Genomic DNA, 20,225 nt, shown 5'->3' on the forward strand with positions numbered 1-20,225 from the left:
TCTCCCAGCTGCTTCCCCCTCTATTCCCAGGGGTGGGAGCATTTGCCCCGCCCGCCCCCAGGCCCCGCTGCCCAGGCCCCTGCAGGCCCCAGCTAATCTAGTGACAAGTGTGGGAACGGAGGAGGCGGGTCGCAGAGCCGAACCCCAGGCAGGGGCGGTGGCTCGTGCTGCTTCGTTGGAGGTGCTGGGAGGGCTGCACGGAGGAGGTGGCCCCGCTCACTGCAGTTCGGCGGCGCCTCGTCTTCTCACCATTTGTGAAAGCACGTGTCCTCTCTGCAGACTCTATAAAGAGCTCCTGCTAATAAGAAGGGGTTGGCCACACGAGAACAGAAACAGGCAAGACGCTGGAATGGTCGCCCTCGCAGGGGCTGTCCAGGTGGCCTGTGGCTTACGTCATACCCGAAACAGCATGTCATCAGGGAAACGCAGGGGAGAAGCCCTGCAGGGACCACATCCAGCCTCCGGGATGGAGACCAGCAAGGCCCGGCGCGGGGGTGGGGCGCTCTGAGGCCCTGGCCGCGTTGCTGATGGACGAGGTGGCCACAGGCGCCTCTGGGCACTGTGTGGCAGCGCTGTCGGTGGCTGCTTGCACACCCAGTGACCCGGGAGTCCTTTCCCGGGAGATACGGAGCGTTATTTCCAATAGCCCCAAACCGGATCCCTCCAGAGTCCATCAGCGGTGGACAGGTCATAGACTGTGGGAGTGCGCAGGGGACTCCCGCACGGCAGCGAGCGCAGACGCAGTCGCACGTGACCTCGTGGGGCCTCGCAGATGCCCGGCCGTGCGAAGGGGGTACGCAGAGGGGACGCAGAGGGGACGCTGTGCTGTCATTTCCGCATCTAATCGGCACCCTTGGGAGGCAGGGCAGCGGGTGTCTCTGGCAGGGAGGGTCCTGGAAGGCAGAGGGGCTGCCGGGCGCTGGGCTGGATCTGGTTCTGACCCGGGCGCGGTGACCCAGCTGCGGCTCGTGGGCATACGTCCCAGGGCTGCCTGCGACAGGAGCGCTGCTGAGCAAGTCGTGCTCTGTCTGTAACGCGCACCCTGCAGGCCCCACAGATTGTGCCTGGGAGGCGTCTGGGCACCCCGGCCTCTCCCCTGACACCCCTGACCCCAGCAGACCCTGGCTTCGTCCCCCAAGGCCCTGGGGGTGGAGGGGCCTCTGTGCTCAGGACCCCTGGGCCCACTTCCTGCCAGATGGGCTTTTGGCCGAGGTTCCACGTGTCCTGCTGCTGTGGGCGCCCGTCTCACGCCTGTCCCCTCACTTTCAGGGCTACGAGGGCCTCGTGGAAGGGGGCGAGAACATCAGGCCAGCCAACTGGCTCAGCGTCTCCAACATCATCCAGCTGGTAAGGCCCGCGGCCCTTCCCGCCATGAGCACGCGTGTGCACTGGGGACATGCACACGGGCACATGGAGGGACGCACGGAGGGATATGCAGGTGCACACACCACACGCACAGACACACGGGGACACACAGAGGACACAGACACACAGGGACACACAGAGGACACAGAGACACACACATAGAGACACACAGAGGACACAGAGACACACAGAGACACACAGAGGACACACAGAGGACACAGAGACACACAGAACACACAGAGACACACACATAGAGACACACAGGCACACAGAGGGACACACAGAGGGATACACAGGTGCACACACCAGACACACACAGACACACACACAGGCACGCAGGCGTACACACCATCCCGCAGGAGCTTGGCTCCTGGCTGACTGTCATCCGACTGCCTTGGGGACGCGGGAGTGGGAGGTCGTGGGGGTGCGATGGCCCCGGAATGTCCCAGCTTCCAGCTGCGGGCTCTGGGAGGGGAGGACACCCTGGAAGAGGCATGCTTGGCCTCAGCGGCCTCTCTGCGCTTCCCCCGCCTTCCCCTGCGTCATCCTACTTACTGAGGGCGGGGCGCTGAGCGCCTCGCTGGGGCCAGGGGTTCCTAGGAGCGGGGATCTTTAAACCAGGTCTCTGTAGGGAGACCCGAGTCCTCCCACAGAGCAGGGCCCGCTGTGGGGCGCCTGTCACCTGTGTATCCTAGACCACCAGCTGATACCTGCTTATTTAAGAGGCCTGTCGTCGTCACATGCTGTGTATGGGTCAGCGGAGCAGTGGGCGATGGGCCTGGACCCTGGGTCATCCAGGCACAGCCAACCCTGCCATGCCATCCACCCCTCCTGCCCAGGGTGGACGTCCCCAGGGGACCGCGTGCTCCAGGCGCTCGTGGGAGCGGCCCGTTTGCTGAGCCCTCAACGGTCCAGTGGGGCACAGACAGCCCTGTTCTTCATCAGAGCCCCCCACCCCGTGTCCTTCTGCTCTGGTGCGGTGCTCCCTGACCCCGTCACGGGTGGGGCTGCAGCCTGGGTGCCTCGTCCTCCACCCCAGGGGTCCAGGGAGGGCGGCCATCGCACCTCAGGCCTGGATCCAGCCGTTGCTCTGCTCTGAGCCCGTGTCTGAGAACGGCTGTGGCCTCTGTCCTGAGAGACCGCCCGGGGAAGGAGCCTTGGGCCAAGTGTTAGCTGGGGTGTGAAGCTGCATGAAAGGTGGGCAGGTGAGGATGCGGGCTGGTGTTTGGAGACGGGTGGGGAGCGTAGAGCATGGGGGCAGCGGGGAGGGGCGCGGGGGGAGGCCGGGCTGGGCCAGGGCCAGCTCTGATTTGTGTTTTCCGTGAAGCCTGGGGCCCAGGGCCCAGCCCGGTGCTCTCGGTGGCCTGGGGAGCAGCACATTGTCCCCACCAGCTGGCCGAGCGCAGGGGCCGGCAGTGCTGCCTGTGGGCAGGGCCTGGGAAGCCTGGGCTGAGGCTGAGCTGGTGGCAGGGGAGGAGGGGCATGCAGACGACTGCATGAGCTGCCCAGGCACGTCCCTGCATTGGTGCCCGGCCGTGTGGGCCAGAGTGCGTGCATGCGTGCGTGTGTGCACGCCTTACAGACCTCAGAGCCTGCTCATCCCTTACCTGTCGAGCTCCCCGAGCCTGACGGTGGACAGTCTTCTCCTCGCACACGTGAGGAGAAAGTCCAGGGGGTTGGGGCAGGGGGAGGCGGACACCTGCCCAGGCTTCCGAGGAGCCCCTGGGCTTGGCCCTCCGTACCTTGGGGTCTCCCAGGCCGCCCCTGCCCAGTACCCGGTCCCTCTGGCGCGCCCCGTTGGCCCAGGCTGCCCCTCCTCCGTGCAGGGCGGCACCGTCATCGGCAGCGCCCGCTGCAAGGCCTTCACCACGCGGGAGGGGCGCCGGGCGGCCGCCTACAACCTGGTCCAGCGTGGCATCACCAACCTGTGCGTCATCGGTGGGGACGGCAGCCTCACGGGCGCCAACATCTTCCGCAGCGAGTGGGGCAGCCTGCTGGAGGAGCTGGTGAGCGAAGGTGGGTCGGCGGCGGAGCAGCTGGGGCCGGGAACAGGCAGGACCAGAGGAAGCGAGCTGCTGCTTGGCTGCTGGCGGGGGTGGGGGCCCGGCCCGAGATCAGGCGGACCCCCGGTGGCTCGAGGAGCCACGGGCCCGGGTTTGGCCGGTAGTGAGGCCTGTGGGGACCCAACGTCAGGGACCCCCAGGCAGTGCTGTCCTGGTGCTGGATGGCAGTTCCCAGGCTGACTCACCTGCGCTGTGAGTGATTCATTCCCCAACGTGGCTTACGGCCTTGTCACACGTTGCAGAAGTGTGATAGTTAAAATTTGGTAACGTAAGACACAGAGTCCTGGGGGGTCACCAGTCGGAAAGTGACCTGTTGGAGCTTCGTTGGTTCTGTGCTGCTCGTGGGGGACCTGGAAGTGAGGGGTGCACTCTCCAGGGCCCCCCTGGACGTCTCCCAGAGGGTGACAAGTCCGCAATCAGCGGTTCGGCCACGGCCGCCCGGCCCCAGGACCCCTGCTGCGGGGCCTGGGGACCTGACCAGGCTGCACTGCCGGGTGGGCTGGGGGAGGGGGTGGGGATCGGGGTCCGGGCCCCGTGTTGTGGCCAAGGGGGCCGGGTGGGCTGCTGCGGCTGCAGCTGGGCTGGCCTCTCCTTCCAGGCAAGATCTCACAGAGCACGGCTCAGACCTACTCGCACCTGAGCATCGCCGGGCTGGTGGGTTCCATTGACAACGACTTCTGCGGCACCGACATGACCATCGGCACGGACTCGGCCCTGCACCGCATCATGGAGGTCATCGACGCCATCACCACCACCGCCCAGAGGTGAGTGAGGCCTGCGGCCCCCCGCCCAGCCAGGCCACCAGGCAAGAAAGCTTGGGATCCCGTCTCCCGACGAGGGCTGAGGCTGCCCTTCTGCAGGGTCAATGGCTTGTCAGCGTAATTCCACCCCTAGGAGCCTGTACTGGCTGCCCCCAGCCCCCGTGTCGGGGGAGACTTACAGCGGGGTGAGCAGAGGGGCTTGGGGGTCTGGTCCCCACCCTGCCCTAGGTGGGCAGGGGCTCTGACAGGTCTCCGGCCCTGGGGCAATGGTGCACCCCACAGGGGGTCCTCAGGCTGCTGGCTGGTGACGGCCAGGCCCCAGCAGGGTGAATGGCCTTCAGCCTCAGGAGCAAAGATCGGTGAAAACCAGCGTGAAGCTGGCCGTGAGCCCGAGACAGAGGTGGCCCTTTGCCCAGGGCCTTGGCCGCCCTGGGAATGACAAGGCTGTCTGTTGCTCCCACATCCTCTGTCTCTCCTGGGCACGCCCTTGGCGGAGCTGGGGCCATGGGTGGTGTGGTACGAGAGGCCAGGCTTCGTGGCTCAGCTCCGCTCAGGGGGACTTTGCACTGATGCCATCTGCCCTTTCCACGTCCACAGCCACCAGAGGACCTTCGTGCTGGAGGTGATGGGGCGGCACTGCGGGTAAGAGGGCTGCCCGGGTCAGCCGGGGGGCCCGGGGCTTCGGGGCAGTGGGAGCAGGGTGCAGCGCCTCCAGGGCTCCTGGCACGTGGCAGGTGCTCACTTGACACTGTGGGTGTGAGAGCCGGGGTGTGGGGAGTCCTGACTGTGGGGCTGGGTGCCGCTCAGAGCTGTACCTCCCCTGTGACCCAGGGACCGGGGCCGTGGTGTCGGGTCGGGGCCCACCTACTGCAGCCCCTCCCCCTCCTGCCCCTCCAGATACCTGGCCCTGGTGTCCGCCCTGGCCTCTGGGGCCGACTGGCTGTTCATCCCTGAGGCGCCACCCGAGGACGGCTGGGAGAACTTCATGTGTGAGCGGCTGGGTGAGGTGAGGGCCAGGGGGTCTTCTCCCAGGGTCCCTGCCGTGAGCTGCGTGGCCTGTGTCCCCCACGAGAGTGTCCCTGGGGTCACGTGGCCAGCTTTGGCCGATTCACTTCTCTCTGGTTCAGCAAGCATCTGCACGTATCCCCCCCGGGGGCGCCAACGCCCATGGACACACCCGGGGGCTGCCCCGGAGCGCAGAGGGGCCTGAGGGGCACACTCACCACTGCCCCAGGCTGGGCTCTGCGTGGTCAGTGCTGACATGGGCGAGGGGTGGGAGCAGGGACATGGTCAAGCTGGCTCCCTCGGGCCCCGACCGCTGAGCCTGGGCACGGGGAGGTGGCTTTGTGAAGATGGGTGGACGGGAACCTGGGGCAGTGAATGCAGCAGAAGAGGCTGTGGAGGCAGGAGCAGATGGGGGTCTGCGGCCTCATCCAGGAGAGATGCGCAGGGGTGCCTGAGATGGGGGGCCTGGAACGCGGCTGTCCAGGCCCTTCAAGGTGGAGCTGGGGGGCTCTAGCACAGGACAGGCAGATACTCTGCCCCGGGCATCCCCGAGGCCCCCAGCTAGGATAGGCTGGCCCCTCGGCTAGGCCAGTGGTGGACTGGAGGGCTGTGACAGGGGGGAGGTGCCTTCAGATCAGGGGTCGGGGGGCACTCGAGGGCTGTGGTCTGGATTCAAGGCAGGGGAGCCCCCGAGACTGTGCACCCCAGTTCGCACTCGGGCCCAGCCTGGGGCCCTAACGGGCGGTGTCTACCCCCCAAAGTCCTCTGCAACCTGGCCCAAGGGCAGGACGAGTGTGGAGGCTGCCCGGGGCCGGGCCTTTTGTTTGCTCTGTTGTCCTGGGAGGTCAGTGCCAGGCCCTGTTTCCTGAGGGAGAGGCGGGCGGCTCGGGGCTGGCTCTGGAGCGTCCGTGTCCCCATGTGACCGAGGTGGTGGCATCACTCCCGTCTGCTGCCGGAGGCTGCTCTCCCCACCTCCCACTCGCACCCCAGGGTTTTGTACCCCTGCCCAGGGCCGTGGGAGGGGCCGAGGGCCATGACTGGCTTCTGGAACCTTCCCCAGTGAAGACAAGGGTAAGGCCGAGCTGAGCCTGGCAGCGAAGCTGGCCAGAGGTCTCTGTCCTCTCCTTGGGGGAAGTCCTTGCACCCCAGGGTGGCCTTGTGGCCTCGCCTGGGTAGAGGGGGCCTCTGGTGGTGACGGTCTCTGGCTGACCTCGGCCTTGGCCTACTCGCTGAGAACTTGGGGCTGGGTCTTCCTGGAAGTGGCCTGGACTCAGGCCTGGCCTCACATTCTGGTTCTTTGCTGCTGTGTGTAAGGCCCTCGCCTCACCCCGCCGCGGGGTTCCCTGAGCTTCAGTTTCCCCACCTGTTACGTGCAGGTGTCACCCTCTGCCCTGCCCACCTCCTGGGCTGCAAGCCAGTGAGGCTGAGGGAGGTGTGGGCTCTTCTGGCTGTCTCCCTTCACTGCACCGCCCCCACCTGCTCCAGGCAGCCCTCTGCTCCTGGCTCCCCCGCCGCTCTGTACCCGGGTCTTGCAGGAGCTGCTGTGACCCTATCTTTCTCTCTAAGTCTCTCCGGGTGCTGTGGGGCAAACTTCTGAGGTTGGTGGATCAGAGTGAACCCCACAAACATTTGTTGAGGAAATACATAAACAAAAAGTACTTTCAAATCCCCAAAGAGCTTTGCCTTTGCGACAGTTAAGTGACGCTCATTCGTCCATCACCAGCTGATGGAGGGAATCTTCCCGCAGTCCGGGGAGGGGGAGGGGGAGGAGGAGTCCTCCAGTCGCCCAGTCTCTACCCCCAGGAGGGGCAGCGGGGTCCTGGTTCACCCGCCTCAGTCCACCCACCGCCCATGTGAGCCCCGCGGCGTGGATGGACCCCGGGGAGGGCTTGCCGGTCGCGGCCGTGTCTGGGGCGGGGACTGGGGCTGGCGGCTGAGCCCTGCCGCGTCTCTGACCCAGACTCGGAGCCGGGGGTCCCGACTGAACATCATCATCATCGCCGAGGGCGCCATCGACCGCAACGGGAAGCCCATCTCGTCCCGCTACGTGAAGGACGTGAGTGGGCGGGGCCCTGGGTCACGTGGGGTGGGCGGGGCCTCGGGGAGGGGGCTCCCCTTTATCTCCAGTCCCCGAGTGCTCTTGCTGGGGCCCCACCCCCAGCTCCTGGAGGGAGCTTTCTTGTCCCTAACGATTGCCAGATGTGGGGTGGGTGCAGCCGGGACCCCTGAGAAGCCCCAGCCCCTCTGAAGCTGAGGTGTGGCTCCCGCCTGCTGGGAACCCCCAACCCCCTGTCCAGCCCCCCATTGACAGGGGAGCCCACTGCCTATCCAGTGCCAGATTCATAACAGAACAACTTTGGGGGGAATCCTTCGTCCCTGTGAGCGGCACCCACCTGCCGGGTTCTGCCCAGGGCCCTGGGCCCCCGTCCCCCAGTGGGCCACAGCCCCTGGGAGCCTCCACGCTCCTCACTTTGGCCGCCCACCCTGTCCTTGAGTCCCAGCCAGGTGCTGCCAGGAGCTGGCCTCTCCGCCGACCCTGTGCGCTCTGCTTCCTGCCACAGCTCCTGGCGAGGCCTGACCCACAGGGGCTGGAGACCATGACGAGCTCCTGCAGCCGGCACGTGTGGGAGCACACGCCCACACACTCACATGGAGACACACCCCCACACACACAGGAGCACATGTGCACACGCTCAGGCTGTAGGCGTGAACCCTGGGCTGGCTCTGTGGGGCCCCTGGGGAGCTGACACCCTGAAATCCCTGAGGCAGGGTGGGAGGGGGAGGGGAGAGGTCTGGGGGCCACGGGGTGGTGGGACAGGGGGTAGAGCGGCAAACTCAGGAACCCCCTCTCCGTCCCCACGAGCAGCTAGTGGTCCAGAGGCTGGGCTTTGACACACGTGTGACCGTGCTGGGCCACGTGCAGAGGGGAGGGACCCCCTCGGCGTTCGACCGCATCCTGGTAGGTGGGGCATCACCCTGGTGCACGGGTGGCGTGGTGGGTGTGCATGCGTGGGTGTGCGTGAGCATTTCTTCACTGCTGCTGGTGCTTGTGGGTGAGACCACGGCCTGGCAGCCTAGGCCACACCCCCCTGGCGACGGCTTTGGCAGGACCTTGGGAAAGGAGGGCCGGGTGAGCGGCAGGTCGACGTCTGGTTGTTCTGAGTCTGGCCCAGGGCCTGGGTGCCCAGCTCCGGGGCCTGGGTGCCGAATCCTGATTACCGCTGGTCCCACCCCATCCTCTGCAGGGTGGGAGTCATGCTGCAGCCCCACAGGGCCAGGGCCCAGGGCCAGGGAGGCCCCGAGGTGGTGAAGCGCCCGCCTGTGAGGCGCTGGTCGCCGGGACTGGGGGCTGGAGACTGCAGGGCTGGCCGGAGCTGTGCCTGGGCCACCGTGCTGGGTGAGGCCGGGTGGCCAGCGTGGGCCTGGGGGAGCCGCTGGACCGAACCTCTCCCAGGAGGCCTCAGTGCGTCCCCGTCCCACACAGAGCAGTGGGGACACTGGCCTCAGAGGGGCCTGGCCCCAGGGGCGCACTCGGGACGGAGGGTCAAGCGCTGGCCCTCCGCCAGGCCCGGGCCTCACCCGGTGGCAGGAGAATGGGCTCGCCTGCTGCTTTTGCGGCTGGTGGGGCTCCGGAGGCACAGCTTACCGCTGGTCCCCGAGCCCAGGCCCTGCAGGGCGACACCTGCCCACAGTGGGTTACAGGAGAGCGGCCGCCACACGGTTCCCGAGGGACACAGGAGCATTCTCCAGGGCTGCTCCCGACACCCACCTGGCCAGTGTGGGAGGCCAGGGGCGCGGTCTGGGGGCGCCAGTGTCTCGCCGAGCCGAGCCGCGGGCCTTGGTCTCTGGCGCGCCTGTCTGTTCCCGTTGGCCGTGGCAGGACCCCTGTTTGTGATTTGTCTCCATGGAGGGCGGTCCTTACCTGACCAGTTTTAGCTGGTCCGGCCCGCCAGCCCATGCCCAAGTTTGCACACACACCGGGACAGCTGTGACAAAGGAGCCCCAAGCGAGAAACCTCGTCATAGTGGAGAGAACTCCGGAAACCCCAGTCCAGCCCTGGCCCTGCCACTGCAACCCCGGGTGCAGGGGTCACGCCCTCCTAGCAGGGCCGGCTGAGACCCGGTGAGATGGTGCCGGGGGGCTGCTGTGAAACGTGGTCATGCTAAGTCACCATTTCTAGAATAAACAGCGTCGCTGACTCCAGAAGCTTCTAGTGTGTGCGTGCGCGTGCGTGTGCGTGTCCGTGTGCGTGTGGCTCTGAGAGCCAAGGGCGTGTGCGTGGCGTGGGGCCGGCTCCGTGCCGGCTGTGCCGGCCTGAGCCCCGCCTGCCCTTCTTTCTGCTCAGAGCAGCAAGATGGGCATGGAGGCGGTGATGGCCCTGCTGGAGGCCACGCCCGACACGCCGGCCTGCGTGGTCAGTCTCTCCGGGAACCAGTCCGTGCGGCTGCCCCTCATGGAGTGCGTGCAGATGGTGAGTACCCGCCGGCCCGGGCGCCGGCTCGGGGGCTTCCCAGGGAGGTGCCTGGGGCTCTCGTGCCCCCTCCCCGCCACAGCCCCGGCGCTGCCTGTCCTTCCAGGCCCCTCAGGGCCCAGCCAGCAGGCCGGCTGCAAGCCCCCCGCCCTGTCCCCCTGGGCGCCCGGCTGCTGCTCCGTGCGTGTTAGACGGAGCGAGGGGCAGGTGCATCGCGCCTTCTGTTGTGGCCCCCCTTCCGCGTGTGTTGCTGCGCCCCCCAGCGGGCCTCAGGGTATCCGAGGCCTGCAGTCCTCCAGGTGGGGGAGGGAGGTGTGAGCACATCCCCAAGGTGCCCCCAAGGTAAGACAAGCCCGAGACAGGTGTGGGAGCTGCAGGGAGCTGGGGAGCCCGTGGGGGGCCTGTGGGGGTAGCTGGGGGGAGCCCAGGACACTTAGCTTCCCAGAGCCAGTGGGACAGACTGGCTTTGCAAACTGGGCAGGGTGGGGCCCTGGGGCTAGGATGGGAGGGGGAGGGGGAGTGGGTGGCCAGAGCCCCCGGGACGTCTCACGTGGTTGGAGCAGGGACCACGGGAGCGGGGAGTGGGGGGCAGAGAGAAGCTGGCTGTGGGGACACTGGGGTACGGGGCTCGGTAGGTTTGGGGGGCCCTGCAGCTGGGGGCAGAGCGGGGCCCAGGCGAGGGGGGCTGGCACGGGGGAGGGGCCTCCCTGGCGCTCCTCCTGGAAGATCCTCCTGCGGCGACCTCCCCTGGGCCCCGCTTTCGGGCAGGCTGGTCGCCAGTGGGTGGTGGGTCTGGGGACCAGAGCAGCCTCACCCTTCGTTCCTAGACCCCAGCTGCCCCCCACTCCCTTCCCAGGGCTGAGGGGGAGCGAGGCCCGGGTGCCCCTTCCAGGGAGGGGAGGGCCAGGTGGGGTCCCCTTGCCCCTCAGCCCTCTCGATTCCGACAGCTGCCCGGCGGGTCTGGGTCAGGCCCCCCGCGTTGGGCTCAGACGCATGTGCCAGGCCTCCGCCTCCAGCCTGTGTGTCTTGTTTTCTTTAAGACCAAGGAGGTGCAGAAGGCCATGGATGAGAAGAGGTTTGAAGAGGCCATCCAGCTCCGAGGCAGGTGAGGGCCTGGAGGGCCTGGTGTTGGGCAGCTGTCTGCTCAGTGGGGCCACAGCAGACTCCGAGTGGCTCGCACACGGCCACCCCCCGACACGGGGACGTGCCCACTTGCGGAGGTGGCGCTCTGAGACCTTCCTCCTGGGGCGTGCATCGTGTAGGAGGGACAGGGCCCGACAGTGTCGGAGAAGTAGGCAGGCTGTGTGCATGCGCCCCGCGGGGCTGGTGGGGCCTGCAGGGCGCTGGGGGGATGGGGGGGCACAGCACAGGGAGGGTGCCTGGGAAGGGGGAGGGGGAACTACAGAAGACAGCAGCGAGGCAGGCCGGGGGGGCCAGGTCAACTGGCCCTGCAGGTCTGCTTCCTGTGGTTCCCGTGGCCACGCTTCCTGCCCCACTGCGGAGCCGCCGAGACCACGCAGGCTGAAAGCGGGCGCTCGCTTTGCGGAGGGGGGCGTTGGGATCGCGTGTCCATGGGAGCCTCTGCCGCCCGGCGACGGCGCCCAGCCAGGGTCCGTGGCGACAAGAGTGGGGAGGGGGGCCGCACCCGTGTCCAGTCCTCTGAGGCTGTGCTGCCGGCGCCGTGCTGTGCTGAGCTGTCCCGCTTTCTTTCCAGGAGCTTTGAGAACAACTGGAACATTTACAAGCTGCTTGCGCACCAGAAGATCTCCAAGGAGAAGGTGAGGGGCAAGCCGCAGAGCCCACACCTGGCTGCGCCCTCGGCCTCCTCCCGCCTGCCCTGCCACCCCGCCAGGGAGCGGGGGGCTGGCGCCTCTGAGCCAGGACCCGCCCTCCCGTCTGGGGTCTGAGCTGTGAGCTGAGAGGACCACACCTGGCCTCTGCTTGACCAGCAGGTCCCAGACAGGCCTGGGGATTACGCTGGCCTGTTGCTTATCAAACAGCTGGAGGAATTTAAGTCAGGAGAGGAGGTTTAACTCAGGAGACGCGGGATACAGTGTTATGACACGTACCAAAATAGGTAAAACCCTCAGGAAATGGACTCTCTTCACAATAAAGATGACAGCAGGCTTCGTTTCTGAAACCACAAGGGCAAGGAAAGGGTCCCACCAAGACAGTCTTGGACGGTGGGGTCCTGGCCCCCCATTCATCCCGGGAGCTGGTCAGGGCTGGGCATCGGCTTCTGGCAAGGCAGGGTGGTCCCCATGTCCCCTTCCAGAACCGCCTGGGGCATGACCACCTCGGGCACGTCAGGCTGGTATTACCAGGACCCACTAGAGCCAGGCTGCCCAGCAGAGCCGGTGGCCACACGTGGCTGCGGAGTGCTGGCAACATGGCTGTGCTAGTGAGGGGTCCCTGCATGCCACGCGGGCGCAGGTTCTGGGCAGCAGCGAGGAAAACGGCTGTGGAAGCGCCCGATAGCAAAGTGTCTTACACTGATTCCGGGTTGAGGTGATGACGTGTTGGTTCTGTCAGGTTCCAGTAACCCTAGGATTGAAAGAGCATCGCCTGCTTCTTTGCACTTTCTTACCGTGGCTGCGGTGGCCCCCTTCCCTCCACGCACCCGTGTTGCTCGCCAGGGACTTTCTGGGGTGCTGCTGCCCTGAGCCCTGAGCGTGGGGTGGTTGCCCAGGGCCTCCAGGCAGGCGCTGACTCTGGCCTGAGCCACTGCTGCCCCGTGAGCCGCGCTTGGCCGACCGCGGCCCGAGTCCCGCTCCTACCTTTGGCCGAGGACTTTGCGGTAGCGAGCGGGGCCTGCACCGCAGCTCATGTGGTCTCGGGCACAGCCTTGCGGTGTCAGGAGGACAGGCCTTTGTCGTGCCCAGGGGGGAGTCCCATCTCTGGGCCGTGTCCAGGCTGCCACGGGGACTGGGGGGAGGACAGGCCTTTGTCGTGCCCGGGGGGGGGTCCCATCTCTGGGCCGTGTGCAGGCTGCCACGGGGACTGGGGGGAGGACAGGCCTTTGTCGTGCCCGGGGGGGGGGGGTCCCATCTCTGGGCCGTGTCCAGGCTGCCACGGGGACTGGGGGGAGGACAGGCCTTTGTCGTGCCCGTGGGAGTCCCATCTCTGGGCCGTGTCCAGGCTGCCACGGGGACTGGGGCCTCTTCTCCGGAAGCGGCTCTCTGCTGACTTCTGTCCGGGTCGGCGGTCCCCCGCCCCGCGCTGGGGCTCATGCTCTTGTCTCCCCACCTTCTCTGAAGACCAGCTTCTCCCTGGCCGTCCTGAACGTGGGGGCCCCAGCGGCTGGCATGAACGCGGCCGTGCGCTCGGCGGTGCGTACCGGCATCTCCCAGGGCCACACGGTGTACGTCGTGCACGACGGCTTTGAAGGCCTGGCCAAGGGGCAGGTAGGTGAGGCCGTGCCTGAGGCCGGACGGGGGGCGGGGCCTGCGGGGGTGGGCCCGTGTGTCTTTGGTCAGTTTAGGACGTGTCCCCGGCTTGCTTACGAGCAAACAAGGACCAAGGGGCTCGCCATGTGGGTATAAGGGCCAGGCCAGGTCCTCTCCTTGGGGTGGAGGGGGAGCACCTGGGTCCACTTTAGCCCGGCCCAGGCCCCGAGACCCCGCTCTGACCTGTGGTAGGACGGTCAGTGCCAGGCACGGCCTCTGTCCCCCCTCCCCCGAGGACGTGCGCTCCCCGAGGACAGGTCCATCACCTGAGGAGGGGTGGGCCAGCACCCCTGGCCTGCCCCCCCTGAAGCCGCGCCTCGCCCTGCAGGTGCAAGAAGTGGGCTGGCATGACGTGGCTGGCTGGCTGGGGCGCGGTGGCTCCATGCTGGGGACCAAGAGGTGAGCACCTGGCTGCCGAGGGCAGCAGGGGGGTGGGATGCAGGCGAAACCAGCCCCGTGGCCCCGGGCTAGGTCTCCTCTGGCTGGTGGCCTGTCCAGAGCGGGACACAGACCCTCCTGCCTGGGGCTTCCTGGCCAAGAGCTCACTTGAAGTCACCTGTGTAGAGGAAGGCTGCTCGGGCGGCTCCGCACCTACAGAAGGGACCTCCTCGGGCAGGAAGTGAGGCTCACAGCCAGGCTGTCGGGAGGGCAGTGGCCAGTGCCCAGCAAGGGCGTTGAATAGGCGCCAGGCCGCTGGTGGGCCCTGCCGCCCCCGGGTGCCTCACCTTTGCGTCCACCTCTAATTGGGAATCCCACCGCCACGCCCCAGGCCTGCCTTCTCCCGAGGTCAGGCACGGTGCAGACGTGGGTCCTTCCAGCCTGGCGTTCTGTACAGATGCAGCACGTCCATCTCATTTATCTCCCACTGCAGGACACTGCCCAAGGGCTACATGGAGAAAATTGTGGAAAACGTCCGCATTCACAACATCCACGCCCTGCTGGTCATCGGGGGCTTCGAGGTGAGGGGGCAGCTGCCGGGGAGCAAGCGGGGGTGGAGGAGGCCCCAGGGTGTGGGCCGCCGAGGTGGCCCTTCCGGAAGCCCCATGTGCAGGAGGTTACCTTGAGCCAGCTGGACTGATGGGGCCACCAGGGTGAGTGTGGCAGGGCTGGTGAGGAGGGGGAGGGGGGCGGGAGGGGGAGGGGGAGGGGCGGGAGGGGAGGGGGAGGAGAGGGAGGGGGAGGGGGGAGGAGAGGGAGGGGGAGGAGAAGGAGGGGGAGGGGGGAGGAGAAGGAAGGGGAGAGGCAGGGGCAGCTCTGACCGCAGGGGAGGGACAGTGGGGGTGAGACGGCCCAGGCAGGAGGGTCGCGTGGCCTCAGCCTCCCGCTGCTGAGGCGGTGGTCCAGAGTGTCTCTCGGCGGAGGTCTGGGTGGTGGGGGGCACGTCGGTGTGATGCTGGGGCTTGGTCAGCCCCCGTAAATGACAGATACCCACTCTTGCCCTTTCCTGAAGGAGCCCAAGCCCCCGCAGACTGCATGGAGTGGGCTGGGGTCAAGGCAGGGCGGGCGGGCCTCCTTCCTGTCCTCCTTGGAGTCCAGTTTCCCCAGTGAAGGCGGCTGCAGAGCTCCAGGATGGGGCCCGCCTGGTCTCGGTCCTGGGTTGTGGCAGGTGGGCCCAGACGCCCATTGCCAGGCACACAGCCGGGAGCAGGACCCAGGGGCCCCTCCTCGTGCCTCGTCCGGCAGCCCGGCCCCCCCCCCCCGATTCCTGCAGGCCTACGAGGGGGTGCTGCAGCTGGTGGAGGCCCGCGAGCGCTACGAGGAGCTGTGCATCGTCATGTGTGTCATCCCCGCCACCATCAGCAACAACGTGCCGGGCACCGACTTCAGCCTGGGCTCGGACACCGCCGTCAACGCCGCCATGGAGGTGGGGCGTGGGGCCGCTGCCCCCACTTAGGCCGGCAGTGGGCGGACGGGGCGCCTGGGGGGGAGAGCGCCCAGAGGGTCTGCCGAGGGGTGGGATGGGGTGCGGGGCCCCCACCGAGGCTGGCGGCCTGCATGGGGAGTGGGCAGGACACGGCTGCCCCCGAGGTCTCAAGGATGGCAGAGAGGTTGTGACTCTGGGGTCACCAGGGTGTGATGATGACGGTGGTCAAGGCTGCCACTGACCTAACTGAGCTACTGTACTGGTGTGGACGTCGGGCCACGGTTCTGTCCGGTGAAGCAGCCACACGTGGCTCTAGGGGAAACCCAGGGCTCCGGCTGGGACATGGGAGGGTGGGAGCTGGGAGCCCGGTTCCTGGAGGGGTCCCAGCAGGCTGGCGCCACCAGGGGCTCTCTGGGGGCATCCCCACCGCTGTCCCCACTCTCTAGACCTTTCCCACCTTCGACTCTAACCCCACATGAGCCTAGCTTCCCCAGGGGTTCATTATCTCCGTTTTGGGGGGATCTGAAGCTGGAAGGGGGCGTGTTGCTCAATCAAGTGCTGCGTGTTTTTAGATGGAGGAGAAAATACAAGTGAAACAAGAGGCTAAAGGAGATCCCACCCCACCGCCATCTCCTGACCCAGAGTCCCATGATCCTCAGGGGTTTTCTTTGAATTTACCTCCCATCTGAACTGGCTGTGGGTCGCCCACGGCCCCTCTGAACCTTCTGGTGCCCCTGCCCCTCACCAGATGAGGGAGGACAGGGTTCGGTTTTCATTTGCAGCTCTGATTTCTGGTTGAATATTTTTCTATATGTTTATTGCCCAATTGTCAGGGGGTTTTTTTGAAATTATCTTTTTCCACCATTTGCCTATTTTTCTCTGGGCACGTTTTCTTTTTTATTTGTAAACGTTGTTTACATATGTAGGCTATAGACCCTTTGCCAAACATTGCAGCCGTTTCCTCCACTTTGCTCTTCATCTGTTATCTGGGGTCTATCCTCATAGTTCAGACACCAGTAACCTACATATCTGTTTTATTTCTTTCCTCAGTTCTTTATTTAATGCTTGAACTTCGTTGAACTGTTCAGTTAGGATTGTCATCACTTGTCGTGTTATCATTAGCGTCTGCAGGGCACTCACTTCACGTCGTCAGGGCCCCTATTTACGAAGACCCTGCCGTGGCAGACTGTCTTCCCCCATTGGCACATGAGCCGATTAAGGCCAGTGTGTCCCTGGTCCAAGGTCAGGGAGAGCCTCCTAGAGTGTCCCTGGCCCCTACCCACTAGATGCTGGTGACGCCCACCTTGTCCTGGGGGCACCAACGCCTGGGCTGAGGACCCAGTTCCGTGTGGCCGCGTGGAAGGCGTGTGCTGAGGGCTGCCAGTGCCCTGGGCACGTGGGGCAAGGGCTGTCCCAGCCGCATTGGGAGAGAGACCCGGGTCCCCGCAGCGTTGTGGGTCCCCGCGGTCCGAGGGGAGGGCTCTGACCCGCACCCTGGCCCTCAGAGCTGCGACCGCATCAAGCAGTCGGCCTCGGGGACCAAGCGCCGTGTGTTCATCGTGGAGACCATGGGGGGCTACTGTGGCTACCTGGCCACCGTGACCGGCATCGCTGTGGGGGCCGACGCCGCCTACGTCTTCGAGGACCCCTTCAACATCCAGGACTTAAAGGTGAGCCGAGCCCGTACCCTTCTCCCGGCCAGGCTGAAGGGGCCCCTCCCGAGACGCAGTGGGGCAGGCCTGCAGAGGAGGCGGGGCCCTGCCAAGCAGCCGCGGCCCGGCAGGCTGGGGCCTCGCTGCCTTCGAGGGGACACAGCCCGTGACCCTCTGCACCCCTTCCCCGACCGGGCAGTGCTCCTGCCTCCCTGTGGCCTCCGTGGCTGGCCCCGGCCCTCCCCCCGGGGCTTCACGGTCCAGCCACAGGCCCACACCTGCACCACCCACACAGCCCTCCAGCAACGGCAGCCTGGTCCCTGGTCCCCGCCCCCCGCCCCCAGGCTGATCTGGGTCTTCTCAGCCCCACCTGTTGGCTAGTCCGGAATAGGCCCTCCCAGAGAGCCTCAGGCTGCGGGAAGGGGTGTGCAGTGCAGGCTGCTGCCCCCAACTCCGCTCAACCCAGGTCTTCACCCCACAGGCCAACGTGGAGCACATGACCGAGAAGATGAAGACGGACATCCAGAGGGGCCTGGTGCTCCGGTGAGGCTGCCGGCGAGCCCGCAGGGTCCAGCAGGGCGGCAGCTGGGTGGGGCAAGGCTGGGGGGCTTAGGAAGGAGTGGGTGGGGTCGGGCTTTCCTGAGAGCCTGTGGCCGAGCCGGAGGCCTCCCCGGCCGCCCCCACCCCCTTCTTCCCAGAAACGAGAAGTGCCACGAACACTACACCACGGAATTTCTGTACAACCTGTACTCCTCCGAGGGGAAGGGCATTTTCGACTGCAGGACGAACGTCCTGGGCCACCTGCAGCAGGTACGGGTTCCGTGGAGGGCTGCTCCCTGGCCCCCGGCCCCCAGCTGTGCCCGGGCCGACGGGTCCCAGGAGGCCGTGGCAGGATGAGGACCCCTCTCTGTGCCCCTCCTTATGGGGCACCTGGCTGTAGGTGCCCCTTCGTCCTCACACCCCTGAGCAAGGCTCGCGTCCTGCCCACGCCGCAGCCTGAGGAAGGGGCGGGGCCGGGAGCCACTTCCACCCTGACAAGCTCCTCCCCTTCTGGCCCCCTGGAGGCCCTGCAGGAAGCCCGCGCTGTGGGTTCCAAGGAGACTGAGGGCCGTGTGCACCCCTAGGGCTCCCCTCTCCCGGGGGCCTTTGCTCACTGGTGGTGGGACCTGCCTGCCGGATGCAGGGGCCCACGGAGGCCCCCCAGTCAATGCGTAGGCAGCCCACTGCCCGGCCTCTGGAGGTGGCTTTTAGGGGTTTTTAGAGGTGGGACGGAGAAAGGGGCCGGAGTGCTGCAGGTCGAGGGGACGAGGTGTCAGCCCGGCAGGGCTCACCTGAGGTCACGGCAGGGCCTGGTTGCTGGGCTCGGGCCAGGGCTCGGCTGCCTGAGGCCCAGCTCCTCCCTGAGGGCCAACACCGGGCCTCACCCACTGTGTTTCCAGGGCGGGGCTCCCACCCCCTTCGACCGGAACTACGGCACCAAGCTGGGGGTGAAGGCTATACTCTGGATGTCGGAGAAGCTGCGGGCAGTCTACCGCAAGGGTGCGTGAGGGAGGTGGTGGCTAGCGCGACCTGTCCCCGCCGAGGGCCCTGGGTGTGGGGCTGCCGGCACGTGCCTGTGTCCACAGGGCGGGTCTTCGCCAACGCCCCCGACTCAGCTTGCGTGATCGGCCTGCAGAAGAAGGCGGTGGCCTTCAGCCCCGTCACCGAGCTCAAGAAGGACACCGACTTTGAGTGAGTCCCTCCGAAGAGAGGGGTGGACCGCCGGGCCCAGACCTGCCTGGACCCCTGATCCCACAGGGCCGCCCGGTCCCCACGCCCAGGGCTGACCCCGGGTCCCTGTTCCTCCCGACGGGGCAGAGAGTTGAGGGTGGGGTCAGCCACGGTCGGGTCTGCGGGCGCTCGCGGTCTGCCGACCCCTCCTGGGGGCGGGCCCCGGCACCTCTGAAGCGCAGGGGCCGGAGCTAGCCTCCACATGTCCCGGGTCCCGAGGTCCAGGTGTCCCGAGGGGGCGTGCGGGGCCCAGGTTGGGGCGGCGGCCCGGGAGCTGCCCCGCCCCGCCGCAGGCGCCGCAGGCCCCGCCCCCGCCCCTGCCCCTGACCGTGTCCCGGCCCCGCCGCTGGCACCGCCTGCCCCGCCCCCTGGCCCTGGCCCCGCCCCGCCGCAGGCGCCGGCCCCGCCCCGCCGCAGGCGCCGCCCCCGCCCCTGACCGTGTCCCGGCCCCGCCGCTGGCACCGCCTGCCCCGCCCCCTGGCCCTGACCCCGCCCCGCCGCAGGCGTCGCCCCCGCCCCTGACCGTGTCCCGGCCCCGCCGCTGGCACCGCCTGCCCCGCCCCCTGGCCCTGACCCCGCCCCCGCCCCTGACCGTGTCCGGCCCCGGCGCAGGCACCGCATGCCCCTGGAGCAGTGGTGGCTGAACCTGCGACTCATGCTGAAGATGCTGGCGCACTACCGCATCAGCATGGTCGACTACGTGTCCGGGGAGCTGGAGCACGTCACCCGCCGCACCCTCAGCATCGAAACAGGCTTCTGAAGCCGCGTCCCTGCCCCGCCCCCGCCCGCGCCCGCCTCCCGCCGCCCCCCCCGCCCCCACTTTGGAGCCTGGGCTGCTGCCGCCTGGAGCCTGCGGGCAGGCGGGCGGGGGGTGCACCCTGGCTCCGGGACTCTCACGGCCCCAGTTCCAGCCTGCTGTCCGCTCGGCTCTTCCCCAGGACACAGCACCCTGGGCACCCACTTTCCATCCTAGGGGTATGTGGGGGCGTCCGCGCTTGGACGCCGCCGCCCCTCTGCCTCGGTACCCATGTGGCCCGGAGCCTCTGCCCGAGCCGGCCCTGCACCCTCACCAGCCCTGGGGGCGCAGCAGCCTGGGTCTCCGTGCCGGAGGGTGGGGAAGTGCCCCGGCGCGCCTCACTGTGCCCCTCTCCCTGTGTGCACTGGCCGCCGGGGCTGAGTAGCGCTTGTCACCTTTTTTAGAAATAAAATCACCCCGACTGTGGGGTGCTGTCAGCTTCTGGAAAGCAGGGCCTCTGGAACCTTCTAAGGAGGGTGGGCGGGCTGGTGGTTGGTAGCCCCCCACCTGCACACATGGGTCTGGGGGCCTCCTCTGGGCTCTGGGCTGAGCCCGGTTTCAGGGACACGGGCCCTCTGGGGCCGCACCCTCATCCCAGGACCAGCAGCCCCTGTCCATGTGATGAGCTGAGCCCCTCCATCCTGCGGGGTGACCTGGGACCCCCAACCGTGTCCTGAGTGGTGACAGGCCTGGGTTCCCCCCCCTTCTTGGGAGGACTTCTGAGCCTGGTTCTTGGGCCCCAAGTCTGACCCGGAACGTTCCCCCCGACTCAGCCTGGGGTCTCAGCAGCACAGCCGAGGATCCTGGGGCAGGTGGCTGAGGGCAGGCGGCCCTCGCTCCGCAGTGGCGCCGGCGCCAGGGTCCTCGGGAGCACGAACTGGATGTTGACCTCGTGGTCTGTGCTTTGCAGGTCCCCGTCACCCCTGCACAGGTTGCCCATCCACGTGTGTTCCCACTGCAGTCACCTGGGCCCTTCATCCAGGGCTGCTCTGCCTGCACTCCTGCCCTTGGCACCCTTAGAGGTCAGGACGA

General features: G+C 67.2%; 1 protein-coding gene across 4 annotated transcripts in view; it reads left to right on the plus strand.

Moving 5' to 3' along the window:
- The window catches only part of PFKL (phosphofructokinase, liver type), a 27,486-nt gene extending 7,845 nt beyond the window's left edge, over positions 1 to 19,641 (plus strand). Inside the window, exons 3-22 of one of the 4 annotated variants that reach the window (XM_060151055.1) lie at positions 1,270 to 1,347; positions 3,192 to 3,381; positions 4,027 to 4,192; positions 4,787 to 4,831; positions 5,087 to 5,195; positions 7,155 to 7,250; positions 8,061 to 8,153; positions 9,540 to 9,665; positions 10,706 to 10,770; positions 11,380 to 11,443; positions 12,923 to 13,069; positions 13,440 to 13,510; positions 13,983 to 14,070; positions 14,823 to 14,975; positions 16,481 to 16,645; positions 17,109 to 17,170; positions 17,326 to 17,437; positions 18,067 to 18,166; positions 18,253 to 18,358; positions 19,010 to 19,641. In XM_060151055.1, coding sequence (XP_060007038.1) covers positions 1,270 to 1,347; positions 3,192 to 3,381; positions 4,027 to 4,192; positions 4,787 to 4,831; positions 5,087 to 5,195; positions 7,155 to 7,250; positions 8,061 to 8,153; positions 9,540 to 9,665; positions 10,706 to 10,770; positions 11,380 to 11,443; positions 12,923 to 13,069; positions 13,440 to 13,510; positions 13,983 to 14,070; positions 14,823 to 14,975; positions 16,481 to 16,645; positions 17,109 to 17,170; positions 17,326 to 17,437; positions 18,067 to 18,166; positions 18,253 to 18,358; positions 19,010 to 19,157 — 2,184 coding nt within the window. In that variant the 3' untranslated portion in view covers positions 19,158 to 19,641. The remainder of the gene's footprint in view (positions 1 to 1,269; positions 1,348 to 3,191; positions 3,382 to 4,026; positions 4,193 to 4,786; positions 4,832 to 5,086; positions 5,196 to 7,154; positions 7,251 to 8,060; positions 8,154 to 9,539; positions 9,666 to 10,705; positions 10,771 to 11,379; positions 11,444 to 12,922; positions 13,070 to 13,439; positions 13,511 to 13,982; positions 14,071 to 14,822; positions 14,976 to 16,480; positions 16,646 to 17,108; positions 17,171 to 17,325; positions 17,438 to 18,066; positions 18,167 to 18,252; positions 18,359 to 19,009) is intronic. The other 3 variants (XM_060151057.1, XM_060151056.1, XR_009540836.1) reach the window with 3 other exon arrangements.
- Positions 19,642 to 20,225: the final 584 nt, after the last annotated feature.

Source organism: Lagenorhynchus albirostris, chromosome 5, assembly GCF_949774975.1.
Source record: "Lagenorhynchus albirostris chromosome 5, mLagAlb1.1, whole genome shotgun sequence".
Lineage (NCBI taxonomy): Eukaryota > Metazoa > Chordata > Mammalia > Artiodactyla > Delphinidae > Lagenorhynchus > Lagenorhynchus albirostris.